At 36.0% G+C, this 18996-nt stretch overlaps 1 protein-coding gene across 1 annotated transcript; it reads right to left on the bottom strand.

Annotated features, from left to right (window-relative positions):
• Nucleotides 1-6589: 6589 nt before the first annotated feature.
• On the bottom strand, nt 6590-6913 carry LOC133814401 (uncharacterized). Its single transcript, XM_062247366.1, has one exon. The coding sequence runs from the start codon at nt 6911-6913 to the stop codon at nt 6590-6592; it is 324 nt and encodes a 107-aa protein (XP_062103350.1).
• Between the last annotated feature and the right edge of the window lie 12083 nt (nt 6914-18996).

An 18996-nucleotide genomic window follows, 5' to 3' on the forward strand; every position in this document is an offset into this window, starting at 1 on the left:
TGCGCAGCCAGTCAATCTTGCCAACTATTGTATTTATTACAAGTATTTTCTCATTACGTGTGTTGTTTTGCTATATTCTCATTTTAAAATTTCTCCTACAAGCAGAAATGTTCGAACAGGTCCTAGTCAAGGCAAGTGACCGAGGACCTAAAGCTCCTCAATCACTTGGGGGGCATATAAGGAATCTAGTAAGCAAAGCATATCAAAAGGTATGTAAACACACGAGCAAAATAAGTGAAAGCATGCTAGGGTACTTAGAGTATTTTTCAAAATTTTATTATTTTGTTAAATCAAACCAAAGTACTATGCTAAGTTCGGTCATGCGAACAGGTGTTATAATAAGATGCAAATATTATATAATACCAAAAATGAATCCTTTTACACCGCGAGCAGTTGCTGCTCGGATGTAATTGTTTGTTAAAAGGAAAAAAGCTGCCCATGCAGCAATAAAAATAGAAATTGTCTTTACATCATGACCCGTAGGTTGTGTATCCAAAAAATAAAGAAAGAAAAATAAAAATACTACGAGGCAGGAGGGTCTTGAGGAGTGTCCTGGTCAACAGTGGTTCCAGCTTCATTTTCCACGCCGTCAATCCCCATTGCTAAGGAGATTTCTGGGGAGGCAGGAATTTTGGCTCTTTCTTCTTCCTCCAGGCGAATAGTGCACCGCGCTATTTGAGTTTGCCTCAAATGCTCGGAAAGATAATTAAAGTTGTCCCCACGGTTATGCTTCCAGAACTCGTAGAAGCAAAGGTGGGCGGTTTCCCTATACTTCTCCAAGTTTCTGGCATTCGTCTCCTCAAGCTCCTGGATGCGCCCCTCCAGCTCCTCAGTCTCCTTTCTTCTCACGATCAAATCAACCTCAAGTTGTTTGGCCTCTTGGCAGTTAAGTCTAGCACACTCCCTAAACTTCTCTTTTTATGCATTGGCTTTGTCCAGGGCAGTCTTAAACTACTGAAGCTCTTTGGCCAACTTGGAGTTTTGCTCGAGCAGTTCAGCGTTCTTCCCCTCAAGCACCTTCATTGCCTCAGTGTACTTGGTGTCGGAGTCTTTGGTCTTGGTGACCAAAGCCCCCGTGTGGCGCCAACTAGCAGTTATAGTCAACAATCCCTGCGATCAGGTGAAGAGATAAGATGATGGCAGAAAATGGCAAAGTAAAATAACTCAGCTAAAAAAAAGCAACTTACACTGGCTATCTCGTTCAGCCCTCGGTTTATGATCTGGTCGGCCTCCATGGAGCAGGTGCCAACGATGGCCTCTCAACTGCGCTTGTGCTTTGAGAGTTTGTATATCCTTCTCTGTGGCCGAGCCAACCACGGTACTGGTCAGGGCATCATCAGGTTGGCCGAGAGGTGTCTGGTCTGTTGGCACTAGAGGGGTAGAGTTCTGCTCGGCTGGTGCAGGAGGAGATTCATGATCGAGTGGTGCCGGAGGTGGCATTTTTTCCTTTGAGGGAGCAACAACTGGAAGATCCTCAATCCGGGCCTTCTTGGTTGAAGAGGCCTTGCTTCTTTCCCCGCGATGCTGCTTGCTTTCTTTCTTCCTGCTCGATGGAGCAGCAGGTGCGGTGTAGCAGTCGAACATATCTCCAAACGACATATCTACAAGTAAGGAAGCATTGCGAGCAGTTAGACGACATGTATAGATGGAGTTAAAAATAAAAGCAAAGAAATTATAAGTAAAGTACCCATGCTATAACTATTGGTCACTACATTACTTACTAAACTACTGCTACACTCACTCAATGCCTGGAAGAAATCTAAATTTAAATTTGGAGTGTACTTAAAGTTGTCGTCCCCGTCAAATAAATGATAGGGAATGGGCAAACTATCTAAGAATGAGAAGACAGTACCATTCTCATCTGAAGACTTGTTGATGGGTGCAGGGGGTTTGGAAGCTTTCTTTTTTCCCTTTCCCAAAGAGGCAAGGGGAGCAGCTACTCACGAGGTGTTGGAGGGTTCCCTGATTGTCACCCCAGTTGTCCTCCTTCTTGGTGGTTGCGACACGTCCGGGTGCTGCTCAGGAATTTCTCCACCAGTGGCACTCCTTGTCGTTGACTCCCTCATGTCCTGGTGAGGTGCCAGAAGCCCGACCAGCCTTAGGTTGGCTTTAGTGACTAGCTGTTTAATGCTTTTTTCTACGTCAGTCATGCTGGCCAGTAGTGCTGCTCGAATCTTCATTTCTGGAGTAGGAGTTGCTTGCAGCCATGGACCTGAAAAGAGCTAATTTTCTAAAGAGAATGCAAATAAGATAAAAGGAAATAAACAACCAAGAGAATAAAGAAGTTACCTCCTTGGGTGAAAGCTAGGTTGTTGGCGACCAAGTCAGTGGTTAAAAAGTACTCTTGGTAGTACTTTCCTACATTAGACTTGTAGGTAGTCTCACTCAGGAAAGTGCGGGTCGATTCCTAGTGGCGGAGATGAAAGAACCCCGTGTTGTCCTGGTTGGGGTTAGATTTGAGATCGAACAGGTAATTGATCTCATGAGGCGAAGGGACAGGCCATGTTTTATGGCTATAAAGGATATAGAGTGCGGAAAGCATTCTATACCCATTCGGGGTTATTTGGAAAGGAGTGACCCCAAAGTAATTGGCCACTCCCTGGAAGAAAGGATGGAGAGGCAAGATTGCTCGTGCCTCAATGTGATACCTCAACCAGGCGCTGAAGGCACCGCCAGGCAGGTTTGCTCGCTGGTCGGTGGAAGGTAGGAATAAATTTACCTCAGAAAGTCCGTACTTTCTGAGGAAATTGTTTACCATCCTAGTAGTGATTTGGCTAGGAGGGCGAGGTACCATTCGACGTCTGGTCGAAGGACGTCACGGAGGTGGACCTGTGTTTGTATTTCTGGACCAATGGTTTCGGCTCTACCACTGGTCGAGGGAATTTCAGCCCAAGGAGCAAGTTGATTTTCAGAAGGTTTAGATGGTTTTTTTGTTTGGGGCGGTGGATTTTATTCTACCCATATTTGATGGACTAGAAGGAGGTCTGTTGGGTGGAATACGAGAAAAAGGAATTTTTGTGATGAGTAGCGACGGCTGTTCTTCATCCACAAGTAGCTGAGCGAGCAGGTCTTCGTCAATTGGCCTCTCACCTCCCCACAGATCTTGCATGAAAATCTGCAAACAGAGAATGGGAGATGAGAATCTACGGCCCAAAAGATCAAGAGGTGTGAAAAAGCTGGAATAACGTTGCTCGCGTATAAAAGTTAGGCTTTTATACGACCAGCAGCATTCTAGCAAAAACACTAAATTACATACGAGCAGTTTGGAAAACTGATCAAAAAGCAGAAGTAAAAAGTTTTTCAGGAAAAACTTTTTCGACTCTGAAGGGGCGAGAAAAATCCAGTTTTTCTACAAGCTTAAAAATTGAATTTTTACTTCGATTTTAAGCGCCTAAATTCATGATCCTAACTACCAAACTAGTTCCTAACCCCAGCAAGGTGTTATTTTCCTACCATATTTAGCGCAGATCAACATACCCATTTACCTTGAAACCATTTTGCAAGAACTAACAGAGATATTCAAGAACTCAGAAATCTAAAATAAAGGGAAAGCAGGCACAGCACAGCATAACAGAAAGAAATCGATCAGAAAACTTACTTGGATGAAATATTGGAGTGAATTTCAAACGATTGGACAAGCGCACCTTGGATCAGCGAGTTTTTCTAGGTCTGTTTTGCTTTGTTCTTCAGAGTTCTTGAAGGCAAGATGATTGGTAAAAAGTGAAGAAAGTGGGTTATTTATATTGATCGTGGTGTTGTAAAAGAGGTAATGATGGGATTAACTTTTCAAGGCATGGGGAAGCATCCTATTCTTACTTTAATGTATTTATGTTTCTTGATGCATATCCATTTTTTGAATAATTATCATTGTATGGTTGTAATTATTTTATATTTTCAATAGATATTTTCTGTTTTGGTCATTTTTTGAATAATTCATTGTTATTGTTATTATATATTTTATGTATGTACAGTTTTCTTTATATTTTTTCTTTATTGTTGTTTTTTTAATGTTGTAGTGTTGCAATTTTGTTACTAAAATGACCCATTTTCAGTAAATGTGTTTTTCTGTTGTTGTTTTTACAAGTGGCTGATGTTGTTGCAACTGTATCTGATGTTGTGAAACCTATGAAGGAGCATAAACTTGATGCTTATAATGAATCTATGGATTTTGGAGATGATGCAGTTGTTTTGTTTAAGGAGGACATGGCTGAAAATGATGTTGTTGTGTCTAAGGATGTTATTGATGAAAAAGATATTGTTTCAGGCAAGGTAGTTTGTTTATTTTTATTTTATTTTATTTTTTTAAAAATATTTATTTTATTCCATTATTCACTTTTTTTTTATTTTCGAAGGCTGCTAGTGAAAAAAAAATTAATGCGTTTTTCAATGGGTTAAATCAACTTCAAATTGAAGAAATTGTGGTTTTGGTTGTTGTTTATTTGTTGGTGTTTTATTGTTGACATGTTGTTATATGTTTGTTATTATTCCATACATTTTTCAATCCATTGTTGTTTTACAGATTCCTGTTAGTTCCTCTGCAGTTGTTGAAAGCATGGTCATTGGTGATCAATTAGGCAGGAGGGACTTGGTGTTGTACCAGCGCAAGAGTCTAATGTTTTTATTTCTGGTAGTGTTGTTGAGGTTAAGGATAGTAATAATATAGAAAAGAGAATTATGAAGCCTGGAGCTGCTTTGAAATCTCCATTCCAGCAAGATTTTGTATTTTCTGGTTCTGGTTCTGGTGAAGAAGCTGAAACATTTCAAATGGTGACTTATGTAGAAGGGTTGTTTCCGCTGGATGACAACATTGGAGAGGTCCCTAATGAGGAGCATCAGAATGAATTTGATCTTTGGCTTCTTGATGGTCGAAATAAAAGAGCAAAGTATGTTATTAGTATTATCAATATTTTGTTATTTGATTTTGTTCTTTTTATTTTTAATATGTTTTTTCTTTATTTCAAGAAAAATAATGTTTATTTGAAGGGTAAGAATACATTTAAGTCTGTCTTTGACTCTGGAGTTGATACAGTGAATGATAAGGTGAGGTTCCACACACTTTCTCGTTGTGGAGAATGTCTAACAAACTTGGTGATTTTTTTTTTTTTTTTGTTCTCATATATATTTTTTGTATTTTTTTCTAATTTTGGTATGGTGTTGCGCTTATGTTATCATGATGTGGTTTATGAGAATTTATTTTGTTATTCTTTCATGTTGTTTTCAGCATATTGATATCATATTCTATTACTTAAGGAAGAAGGGGAAGTATTCAACTTCTCCTAAGGTGAACTTCACTACAACAGATTATTTTTTTAGTGATAACATATCTTCTCTTTATGAGAAATTTTTGCAAAAGAATCAGGATGCATTAGTTCTTAACCTTAGGCATTTAGTTGCTCAGTTTATAAAAGGTAAAAAGCTTATGTGTGGTAAACCATGGATTGAGTGTGACCATGTTTTGTTTCCAACCAATATGAGGAAGGAGAGTCATTGGATTCTAGGGCGTTTGAATATAAGGGAAAGGAATCTTTACATGTATAGCTCGTTGAATTCTGGGCGGTATGAAGTTGTATCTATAGCAGCTATGGAGCATATTCTGTCTTGCTGCCATTGTTTTTTGAGTTGATGAAATTTTACAATATTAGAAATGACCCTAGTGCAATTTCTGTTGATTCCAATGCTCATTTTCTGTTGTTAGTGTTGATGGATTGCCTTAACAAGATGACAAGTAAGTAATGTCCTATGTTTTTTTTATTTGTTCTATTTAATATTTCTAATGCTTGTTTACATTTTACCAATCCATTAAATGGTGTCTATCTTGCAATGATTATGGTATTTTTGTTGCATCATTTGCTGATTGCAAAGAAATTTCCTCAAGTGATTTTTCAGTTGAAGATCACCATTCTAGATTGGATGTTCTTCTTTATTCTTATGAAAAAATGAAGCAGATAGAGAATGTTGCTAGTCAACCTGAACTTCGAAAGAAGTCTCCTAAAAAAGTTAGTAAAAAATTGTAAGAATGTGCAAAAAGCTGCATTTGAAGGATTCATGATTGTGTTTTTTCTTTTTTTTTTTTTTTTTTTGTCGGCAGGTTTGTAACAACTCTTTAGCAACAATAGAACAACTTTAAACATTGTGTTTTATTATTTTTTTTTTATGTAATTTAGTTTTCTAGATAATAGTCTAGTTTCTTAGTTTATTTTGGTAACGGTTATCTTGTTGGTCCTATTTCCTTTTCAATATATTTCTAAACTTTCATTTTTCTATTCTTTGTCATTTTTGTTTGTTTGACTATTACAACTATATAGCAACAAGACAACAACATCCTCATAATATAAGCAATTATGTTTTAAAAAGAATAACTGATCATCAATAATTATGACTTAATATCAGTATGATGCATATGTCCCAAAATCTATAAAGACAATAAAAAAAACATTTCATTTTAAAACAAGGGAGCAACAAGAATTATTAATCAATTTTCTTCCAATGTTTAAGTGTTTAAAATAAAATAAAAAAATTGAAACCAATGTTATTTATTTAGGTGATTTGATAAACTAGCATCTTTTTTTGTGTTGCTATGTTATTATTCTCAACTTCTTGGTGGTCGGGTTCTACATGTCTTCCTATTATGACCTCTTTGTCCACACTTGCTGCCCTTGTTCTTCTTTTTAGTTTCCCAAGCAGCTATCAGTCTTCTTTTCTTTGGTCTTCCAGCCTTCACTCTTTCAAATGGAGACAACACTATGATGTCTTTGAAAAAGTCTGGTAATTCCCAATGTTGTTGTTTCCCTACTAGATACACAGTTGCATCGTATGTTTCCAACAATAATTGTGTTGTGTAGTAATGTGAACAATAATCGTAGGGGTCTATGTTCATCTCTTTCATCACAGCAAGAGCATGACCACATAGCATTTCATCCTTCTAAAATCTATTGCAAGTGCAAATTCGTTCTTTAAGATTTACAATCCATGACTTATCTTCTTTAAATACCTCAAACAGATATTCATTTGATGGCTTTACCTATGTTTACCCAAAATGGCTTCTGATGACGTGGCAAGGATTTCTCACACGTGGTTGACACATAGCAGAGTCGAAATAAGGAGATGTTGTTCGATTATCGACCAGCTGCACATTGCTTCGTCAAACCTCACGATTAGATACGACCAGGCTGGTCGTATGATTCGGTTTATTACCTTAAAAGATTGTAATCTTGTAATAACTACATTGATTATTTCCTCTTTATTGCCTTGATACACGGATATTAAGGATAGTTAAGGCCCATTGGCCCATGTAACCCCCTTGAGCCTATAAATATGCATGAAATAGCTCAAGGAGGGGACTTTTGGCTTTTTTTTTTATCTTTTTCCTGAATACTGAGAGAAAGAGCATACAGTGCGATTATCCTCCAAATAGTTGTATTTCCCCTAAGGCTTGTGAAACTCAAGAACCCTAGTTCTTTGATCACGGCATTGGGATTCAATATTAATAATAGCACTAAGTGGACGTAGGTCATTACCATTCATAGGGGCCGAACCACTATAAATCGTTTGTGTCTATTCTTTACCATTAGATTACATTTTTTATCATTATCACATTCCTTGTCGTATTCTTGACTCTGTGTCGTTGGCCAAATCAAGGGTCAACAACCTGTAATATATGTTGTATAGGTATGGTGGCAACATTAGAGCAACACAATAGCAATAATAATGATTGGCAAAAATAATTGAAAAAAAAACTAAAAAATTGATCAATCTTATAGTTAATCTCAAAGAGTATATGATGTTTTTGGTGAGTGCTTGTTCTGCAACTGGTGTCAATCTTGTCATTGTTTTTTGAGCTAGTTTCCTATTAGTGTATGTCCAATCTTGGAGTTATCCACGCAAACACTCCAAAAGTGTTGTGACAGGTACTTCTCTAGCTGCCACGGTGGCTGCATTAAGTGACTCAGCAATATTGGAAGTCATTACCAAGTACCTTTTGTTTTTGGAGTAGAATCTTGACCATTTATGATATCCAATTTTCTGCAAATAAGGCCTTATTCGCTTATCCAAGTTGTCAAGCTCCTTCATATGATATTCAAATTTCTTTTATGTGTACGTGATTGCTGCAGCAAAGAAAGGTACACTGTATTCCTTGGCATGTTTCTTGTAGGTTGTTTTCAAGTTGCTTAACAAGTGGAACATGTAGTAGCCATGTGCTATTTCTGGGAAAACATTGTTTGTTGCTTTGATTATGCTTTCATGTCGATCTGATATTATACACTGGCCTTCTCAAACTCCATATGCTTCTCTTAATTTTGTGAAAAACCACTCCCATGACTTGTTGTTCTCATAATCTGCTATACAAAAAGCAAGTGGGAATATTTTACCTCCTGCATCATGTGCATTAGCAGAGAGCAACGTTCCTCCATATGCAGACTTCAAGAAAGTGCCATCAACAACTATTATAGGTTTGCATTTTTTCTAGCCTCTCAAAGAAGCATTCAAGGCCATGAATAGAAACAAAAAACTATCATCTTCTCATTTTTCAATGTCAACTATAGTTCCAGGGTTGGTTTTTTGTAGCATGTACAAGTAACTTGGTATGAGGTTGTAAGATTTTGCATTTCCTCGTAATTCATTGAGTGCATGTTCCTTACTTCTCCATGCTTTCATATAATTCATCATTATACTGTATCTATCATTCAAGTCGCCTCTGATGTCTAGTGGAGTGCATGTTGTTTTCAGGTTGAGGAACTTTGGCTTTATGTAGATGCCTATTAATTTTGATGTTGCTTGTCGTTGATCACCGAATCTGATTTCCAAAGAGCATGTGAGTATTTTGTAATATTTTCTGATGATGAATGCTTGTGTTGTTCCATTCCTTGATGCTCTTATGGACCACTTGCAGTTTTTGTCCAAACAAATAATGTTGTATTATCTAGAGCATGATTTAAACACCTGGTATTGGAAGTGGTTTGTTATTGCAAAGTAGCTGAGAACGCTTTTTAGTGTTGCCTTGTCTTTGTAGATCTAACCAATTTCAATTTCAGGATGGTGGGGGTTTGTGATTACAAGTGAATCTATATTGTCAAGTTGTTGGTCCTTATTCTTGTTGTTCTCTAGTTGCTCCAACATTTTTGCAGTGACTAACTTTGCATAGTCAATGAAGTCAAATGTCACATTGATTTCTTCTATGATTTCACATTCTTGTTGCTCTATTGTTGATTCTGTTGTTCGTGGTCCATTCTCAATCATCGTCAGTTCCGCTGTTATTGTTGGCTCTTTATATGCGTAGAATGGAATTTGATTTGATGTTGTTGCCATGTTGTCTACTATGTTCACACATAGTGGATATCTTGTGAAGTCAGACTCATTCATTTTCAGCTGCAAGTAGAAAAGGAGACTTGCATCATCCACTATTTTGAGGGGTGGGTAGCCATCCTTGACTTGATACTGTAGTTGCATTTGTGTTGTTGCAGAGTTGCAACGTAACTGCAACAACAATGTATGCACAAGTTCTTCATATTTGCAATTTCTAGGTATCAATTCGCCACTAGGCTCAAAATCAATATAATTCTTATTGTCATCCCATTTTCCGTTGCTCTGAATCAGTATTGGTATTGTTTCCATTTGTTGAAATGTTAAATAGCAGGGTTATTATATGCAATAACTTACAAACAACGTAAGAGCAACAAATAATATATACAGTCTAAATTCTTCAGTCACTTTGTTAGCATAAATATCAAATATATTTATTCAGCATAATTGGATGAATAATGAAGAGAATCTATATGAAAAATTCATACCTGGTTGTGATGTTTTAATGAGATTAATTGTTACAGCAACTATTTTCCAACAATTTTTTTATTAATCTGAATTTTTCTACAAAATTGAAGCAAAGATTATGAGATTATTCAGGCAGTTTTGATGAATTAATTTTTTAGTTTTTGTTGGGGTTTTTTGCTGCTTACCTTATAGTTTACTTGTTTTTCCCATAAATTGAATGTGTCTAGCCATTTTTAACATAGTTGTTGTTGTCTTTTTGTTGTAAACTTTTCTGCCCAAAATCAAACAGTACGCCATTGTTGTTGCTGGTTTCTCAGATCAGGATCGGATTGTAGATGTAGGTTTGTTTTTCAGATCGAGATCTGTCGTTGTTGTGGTGTTGTTTTTCAAATCTGAATCGTATGTAGTTGGGTGTTGTTTCATATCGTAATCATATGTAGCTTTGTTGTTGTTTTAGGTCAAGCATCACCGTTGTTTGGATTTGAAATCGTCGTGGGTTTCATGATAGAGTTTTTGGTTGCAGTTTCGTTGTTGTTTGAGGTGGAGATTGGATGTTGTTGCAATCGGAAGTCGTTGTGGGTAATCCTTGACAGAGAGTATACCTTGCCACCTGCGAGAGAGAGATGAAGTAGTATTTTTGTAATTTTCAATTTTTTTTAGTACGAAAGTAAAAAATTATGTGATACAATAATTATGTTAGTTTTTAATACTTTTTGGTCATTATAGAAAAAATCTCTTATTTAAATTGTATTCTTAGTTTATAATTATTCATTTCAATTTTAATCACCAAATAGAAAGTGAAAAGCAATTATTGGTAATTGTTTAATAGTCTATGTGGGACGATATTCGTTCTTACGAAATTTATTACTTGACACGACCACGTACACTTGCGTGCATATTTTACCGATCACTTAATGGGTTTATTGTTTGGTAAAAATGATTAATTAAGAGTGCTTAGCTTTAATTAATTATAATGGGGAAACTGGGATAATTGATTGCTTAAGTGTTATCTGCGGGGTTAATAGTTTATTTGAGAATAGGGAATATTATTTGTCATTGTTGATAGATTGATTGTCAAAGGTGGAGAATAATTCTTAACTGCTTCTTTAAATCGTATTATCCATTGTTCTTTTTCTTTATTCTATTTTATGTTATTAGTTGTTAAAACAAAATCCCATGTTTAATTCTTGTGTTTTCTTATTTTGAGTAATAATCTGAATTGTAGTCCTCGTGGGCTTGACCTCTATTTACCACTATACTAAAGTAGTTGGCATAATTAAGAGATATTACAAAATTAAATTAGGTACGGCATACGACACGCATCAGACACTAATTACACTAATGGCACTAATGGTACTAATGGCAATAAAATACGCTAGTGAGACTGAGGGCTCGATAACCATGGACCATTATTAGACTATTGTTGCCACACCCGTGACAGTAGTTAATAATGGATATGACTACTGCTGAATTTAATATTGATATGATGCATGCTCTCTCTAATTGATGTTAGGATTGGTTAATCCGATTAAATACAAGAATGAAATATAGAGATTATTGATATGATGCTTGCTCTCTCTAATTGATGTTATGATTGGTTAATCTAATTAAATACAAGAATGAAATAGAGAGATTATCGATGTGATGCATGTACTCTATGAACTATATTAGGATGTGATGATCCGAATTGCATAGGAATATAAGTTGTAGAGAACTTATTTGGGGTCGAAATTATAAGTTGCCTCTAGAATAGTATTTGTTGGTGTTGTTGCTGATAAGATTGCTCAATCTTTGTTCTGACTACTCTAGGGTTACGAAGATTGTTCTATATATATATTTCTCTTGGATCTTCTGCGTGTAGGTTCAATTTTGAAATTTGGTTATTGGGCATGACCACAAGTTTGCTAGGACGCTTACGCGTTCTTGAAATTTATGTTTAGGGCCTGATTATACTAGAACCTTAATTCTGATTAGATTTCTCAATGTTGTTATTATTGCTAAGGCCTAGTTGTCTTTATTGATGTTATTTGTGTTGGGTTGATGTTACTAAGTGTTTTCGCTTACCTAGTTGTTTCATGTTGTAGGTAAGTTGAAAGGCAAGGCAAAGCAGTGAGCTCTTGAGTCTGCATTGTGGAAATGTACATGTGGCCCAACCAAGGGAAATCTACACTTTTGAAAAATATGTCTCACTTTTATAAGAACATATATTCGGCTATGTATTTTGAATGTGTTGTAACCACATTTTTAAGTATGTGCATACTTCCAAACTAAAGCATTATTTTTTTAAAAAGGTTTTTTATATGGATTTTGAGTCCTTTTAAGGTTAAAATTATTATTATTCTGCATTATTAGTCTTGTAAATTATTTGAGTCGTTACACTAACAGCCCATTAAGGAAAATTAAACCAAACAAACAACATATATGCAAACCTTATTTATTAAACCATAAGCTCATATCATAATAAAACATAGAATCATGGTATAGAAACATGTGCGTGCACTACACACATAAATGGGAGAGATAATGTAGCGTCCCGGAATTTTACTTAGCTAGATAGTAGTAGTAGTAGCTATAGAGTTTTAGTTTTTGTGGATATTGGTTAAAGCCGGGATTTAGTTAGAAACTCGTAGAAATAGTTATGGATTTTATAAGTTTAACCTATGGTTTAGAAATATTAATTCTATCATAAGGTTTGATTAATGAATATAGTCCTAAGAATATTATTTATTATAACCTAAGGTTTAGATAAAATAATTAAGAGCGTGACACTTGTCACAAACATGTTTATTAAGGATTTACGTATTTTTGATGAATAGTTTAATTAAAAAGAAAGATCTAGAAACTCTAGAACCTTCCATTATTGGTTAGGATCACGTTTTACTCAGTCAAAGTAATTTTAATCAATTTCAAATTATCCTGAAATGTGCAAAAACGTGTTTGAAATATCAACATATGCCGATATATCGCAGCTATAAGGGTTGATATATCGCCTATAATTGATACGGAAAACACATCGACTTCGCACGAACGAAACCACGAACCCTCAGGATCATGGTAGGAGCGATATATTGCCTACCCTAGGCGATATATCGGCTCCAGTGGCCATATTTGAGTTGTTCGTAAAATTTTGAACTAGAAACAACCCTCAACAACTTTGACTCGTTCCTGAACGTCTTTGACCGAGTTCTGGGCATCTATTGAATAGATAATTCAAATTTATTCAATTTTTAATCATTTATTTATTCATTTTAAAAGGAGTTAGTTTCACTCCTTGAACTCTATAAATAGGACCCTTCACTCAGTCATTATATTCAACATTCAAGCATAGTTCAGAGCCTCCAAGCTGCTAAGTTCATTCTAGAGAGAAACACTAGGGTTTTGGGGTTAAAGCTTTCAAATCTAAAGCTTTTATAAACACTTGGGAAGTAAGATTTTGTGTGATTTCGGTGTTTGAGGTATAGATCGAAGCTCTAAGCTGTCTAAGGTACCGTTAAATCTTCAGGTTTAGTTCATTATAGTTTCTATTATTCTTTCATTTTTCAGTAAGTTCTTATATCAATGGTTTAGATCTTCTCTTCAACTTCATTTCCTTAGAAACTTATGGTTTTCTTATGTTTGGTTTTAGGAGTTCCCAATCCCGCTCTTGTCTCCAATATTCTGGTTTTTGGTAAGGAAAATTAGGTAGTTTGGTATTATGATCTAGTTTATGTAGTTTATGATCTAGTTTATATTTGTATGACCTAACATTTCAGGTACAATAAAGGGGTAAGTGTGTCTGGACCTAAGGTGTCCAATGATGTATGACGGGCTATGTCCGGTAGGCTCAGTTGCCAAAACTTTATGACGGACCTAAGTGATGTCCGGTGTATGATGTACTTATGTCCGGGGCTTAATTGCCACCCCTGTCTAAGCACGTATCTTTTTATTATATTTAACTTGTTATTATGACTTATGACCAATAGTTATGATTATGATTTATGACCTATGACCTATAGTTATGATTATGACCTATGACTTATGACTTATGGCTATGACTTAGATTATGATTTATGATATGATTTAGATTATGATATGACCTAGGGTTTATTGTTGTGTGATTAGTATAAATAAGTTTTGGTATGACTTTGGTGAAATGTATGATATGTTTGATTATATGATTATATGACTAACTTTTGTTTGTATTTTCCTTACTGGGCTTAGAGGCTCACGCCTTATGATGTTATTTCATGCAATTAAGGATAGAAAGGTCGGTGGCAAGTGTGGGACCTAAGAGCTTCGTGATGTACTCGTGGGGACCATATAGTCGAGGAAGATCAAGCAGACCTACTTTTATTAAAGCATGTTTATTTTAAAATTTTATTTAAATGTTGCTCATTTTTATGTTAAAGACAGTTATTTTATTTTATTTTTTGTAAAACCATGGATCCATGTAATTATTTTCAAGATTTTATTCAATAAAAGAGCAATATTTATGAATTATGATCCAACGCTGTGTTATCGGTAATCTATGAGAAATTAGGGCGTTACAGATAACTACGTGAAATCATTGGGTCCTCTCTGCAACCACTTTGGTCAAAACTATGGCAAACCTTTTGTCCATCTTTTACCTTCCCAAGTACGTACCTTAAAAATATTTAGCATACAATATACATTCCATAAACAATAACAATCAAGCAAACATGTTTAACCCCCTTACCTTGGTGTGGGTGTGAGTCTTGACAAGGAAAAGATCATGCTTCAATGATCAAAACTTAATCATAAAATAAGAACCTTATTGTAAGAACAACATTCCCAAACATCTAAGCCGCACGCCCAAACCCTCTTGGCATGGTCCATGCAACATGTGCATCATACCCAAAATCATAAAAGCATGCTCATAATGCTCAACTCTTAAACATAGTGCAAACTCTAATGGAAAATCAAACTTAGAAATTGCACGGTACCTTTGGAGTATGTGTAGGCCGAACCTCTTAAAGTTTCACCACCTAGGAACCTCGAAACCATAACCTTTCTTGATCTTTGTAATGACCCACTACTCTAGACTTTTGGACCATTAACGAAACTATACATACAAATCCTTAATAAAACTTACATTTGCGAAAATACCATAACTTTATTGGAAACTTGTAGAAATAAGAGTTACTTTCATAAAATAAGTAGGATATGGGATCCCATTGTCTTAAAAACAAAACATAATTTAAAATAAAAAGGAGTTACATAGAAAGTGCGGAAAAATACATGTAAACCCATAAAAAAGTAAAACAAGACTACATCCTCGAAAATCGAACTCTTGACTCCTTGACTCCATTCACCACCGATACACATTCTCCCAAGCATCCACGAATCCTTCCCGCCACTATAGCTATTTTCCTGCATGTATAAACAAAAAGGAATGAGCCTAATGCCCAGCAAGGAAAATCTAACACATAGTTCATAAACATAAATTTCATAAGAAACATAAGAAAACTTAACATTACATTTATATCATGCACATACTATAATGGTCATTATTACTTGGGGTCCCATAGACTAATCAAGTCATATGCCCATTAGATTAGTGGGGTCCTACTAGCTAAGTAGGTCATATGCCCATAATCTATTTGGGGCTTGTTAGTCAAATGGGTCATATGCCCAAGCCTATAAACATACATATTTCTTAACATATTTTATAACATATTTCATAGCATAAAACATAAGATAACATAAGCGTATAACACATAGATTCTATCCTATTTTCCTTACCAAAGTTACCGGGATATGAGGACAAAGTTGGGATTTTTGGAACACTCCTAAAACCATATATAACAGGGTGAGTAGATTTGAAGAAAAAGAAATGAAAGGAATGGAAGGACTAAACCTTGAGAAAAATACTTACCAAAACCTTTTTGCTCAAGAACTTAGATTTCCTAACCAAAATAAAGATTAAGGTTAGAGGCTGAGTAGAAGACTATGAGAACTTAAAAGAACAAGTATAGAAATGAACTAGAGTTTTGGGTTACCTTGAAGACTTGTAAGACCAATCTACACCTCAAACCGAAATACTATAAAACCTTACTTCCCAAAGTGTTTGATAAGCTTATGATTCCCCAACCCAGGTGTTTACACTCTCACACTCACTTAGCACTTGCAGCCTCTGAACTTAGAGCAAAAGATGAATAATGGCTGGGTACTAGGTCCTATTTATAGAGTTTAGGAATGAAAGGATCTTAATTTTACTTGAATAAAAATAATAGCTTTTTAGGTGAAAATAATTTGAATTATTGTTCAGCAGAGGCTGAAGACTCGTTCAAAAAGATGCTGGACTTATCAAGAGGTTGAATGGCTGATTGGAAAACAATTTCAAAATGTTTCAAAATATACTGAAGGAGGCGATATATCGCCCCCTGTAGGCGATATATCGCCTGGGCCAGTATGCCCGAGGCTGTCGTGCATCGTCTCGTGTTTTCCGTATCTACGTGCTGCGATATATCGGCACACGCTGATTATTTAAACACGAAATTACACATTTTTAGCTAAATTTGAATGGGGTAAACAGCCTTGAATAAGCCCTCAACGTATTCAAAGCTGTTGACTGGCCTTATAGCATTCAAACTTTACCCTTTATTAAATTTAATCCTCAAAATACTTAATCCTTAATCACCCATACATAACATGTGCTTAAAATCCTATTAGTTCTTATCTAAACCTTATAGTATAATAAATATTATCCTTAATATCAGTCATATTAATCAAACCTTAGGTTAACATCAATATTCTTAAACTATAGGTTAAACTTAGAAAATATATAAGTACTACTATGAGTGTCCAAATAATTCCCGGTCTGAACCAAAAATCCACAATTACAAAGATAATACTATAAATTCTATAATACTACTATCTAACTGTTGAAATGGTGAGGAAAAAACTGTTTCTCACTGTATATTTTATTTCTGATATATTGTACAACCTAGGACTAGAGGTATATATAGGAAATACATAAGTAATTACATTAAATACAAGAATAGGTACCGATTCCTATTCCCAGGAATCCCAAAGATCAAAACCATTAAAAACTATTTTCTTCTAACTGTCAACACTCCCCCTCAAGCTGGACTATAGATATTGATGAGTCCAAGCTTGTTTACAAGAAAATCAAATGTTTGTTCAGATAGTCCCTTTGTGAGAATATCAGCAAGCTGTTGATTAGTATGCACATATCTAATGCTGATAACTCCTCTGTCAATTTTTTCTTTGATGAAGTGACGGTCAACTTCCACGTGTTTGGTTCTGTCATGATGTATAGGGTTATGTGCAATGCTGATAGTAGATTGGTTATCACAGTAAAGCTGAATAGGGGCTTCATATTTAATCTTCAATTCTTCTAGTAGACGTTTGATCCATATAGCTTCACACACTCCATGAGCCATGGCTCTATACTCTGCTTCTGTACTGCTTCTTGCAACCACAGTTTGCTTTTTACTTCGCCATGTGGTTACATTTCCCCATACCATTGTGCAATATCCAGATGTAGACTTTCTATCATCAATTGAACCAGCCCAGTCTGCATCTGTGAACACTTCAACTTTTCTCTCAGTTGTCTTCCTGAAAAAAAGACCCTTTCCTGGAGTTTTCTTGAGATATCTCAGAATTCTATACACTGCATTGAGATGTCCTTGACACGGATCATGCATGTATTGACTGACTAGACTCACTGCAAAAGCAATGTCGGGTCTAGTATGTGAGAGGTAGATGAGTTTTCCTACCAGCTGTTGATACTTCCCCTTGTCAACTGGACTTCCTTCAAACATTTTCTTTTTGTCTCCGAGCTCAATTGGAGTTTTGCTGGGTCTGCTTCCGAGCATTCCTGTCTCCTTTAGAAGATCTAGAGTGTATTTTCTTTGTGACACGGAAATACCTTTCTTACTTCTAGCAAATTCCATACCCAGAAAATATTTGAGAGCACCGAGATCTTTGACTTCGAACTCCTTTGCCAACATTTCTTTGATTGAGTTTATCTCCTCAATGTGATTACCAGTGATAATTATGTCATCAACATATACGATTAGTACCGCAATTTTTTCACTTCCCAAGTGTTTGACAAAGAGAGTGTGATCAGTCTGGCCTTGTATGTATCCAAGCCCTTTGACAACTTTCAGGAAACGATTGAACCATGCTCGGGGAGATTGTTTCAAGCCGTAGAGAGATTTGTTCAGTTTGCAAACTATGGTTGTCTTGAGAGATTCTTCAAATCCCGGAGGCTGACTCATATACACTTCTTCTTCAAGTTCCCCATTCAAGAACGCATTCTTTACATCAAGCTGATGTAATTCCCAATCCATGTTAACCGCTAGTGAGAGAAGAACTCTGATAGTGTTGAGTTTAAACTGGAGCGAATGTTTCCGTGTAGTCAATTCCATAAGTTTGAGTAAACCCCTTGGCAACTAGCCGAGCTTTGTACCTCTCAATAGATCCATTTGCATTGAATTTGACGGTGAGCACCCATTTGCACCCTATTACCTTCTTGTCTGGTGGTAACTCTACTAATTTCCACGTTCCATTATGTTTAAGTGCTCTTATTTCTTCAAGCACTGCTGCTTTCCACTGAGGAGAATCAAGAGCTTCTTCGATATTCCTGGGAATCACAATATTTGATAGATTCGAGGTGAAAGCTTTAAATGGAGATGACAATTTTGAGTAAGAAATGAACTTTGAAATGGGGTGTTGGGTACATGATCTGGTTCCTTTCCTTAATGCAATAGGAATATCTAGATCTGACTGTTTGTTAGATTGGAGAATACCTGGATCTTTTGAGGGAAGCGGTTCCATCACCGGATTGGGCGTTTGACTGTGCTGAGGATTCATAACTTGTTTATTTCTCCTGGAATACACCCGAATCTCTTTCTGTACGTTTTGGTCTTGAGGATGTTCTTCTGGTTCAGTGTTTTTAGGAGAGGTTGGTTGATTTTCTTGTTCAGGAGGGAGAGTCTGGATATCTGGTTCAGAAGAAAGTGGAGTGGAAGAGGTAAATGGAAAAATAGTTGTTAAGGGTAATTCTAACCCCCACGACCATTGAGCTTCTTGCTGGTGATGGCTGGACTCCCCCTGAAGCGATGTGGGAGTGAAGTAAGGAGTATCCTCGAAAAATGTGACGTCACATGAGATGAATGTTTTTTTGGTGATGGGACAATAACACCGATAACCTTTTTGGGTAGGAGAGTAACCCAAAAACACAGTCTTAATGGCTCTAGG

The sequence above is a fragment of the Humulus lupulus genome, chromosome 2 (genome assembly GCF_963169125.1).
Source record: "Humulus lupulus chromosome 2, drHumLupu1.1, whole genome shotgun sequence".
Lineage (NCBI taxonomy): Eukaryota > Viridiplantae > Streptophyta > Magnoliopsida > Rosales > Cannabaceae > Humulus > Humulus lupulus.

What these genes read in the sequence shown, in the direction of transcription:
- LOC133814401 (XM_062247366.1), bottom strand. Translation starts at nt 6,913, where the DNA reads ATGCTATGTGGTCATGCTCTTGCTGTGATGAAAGAGATGAACATAGAC.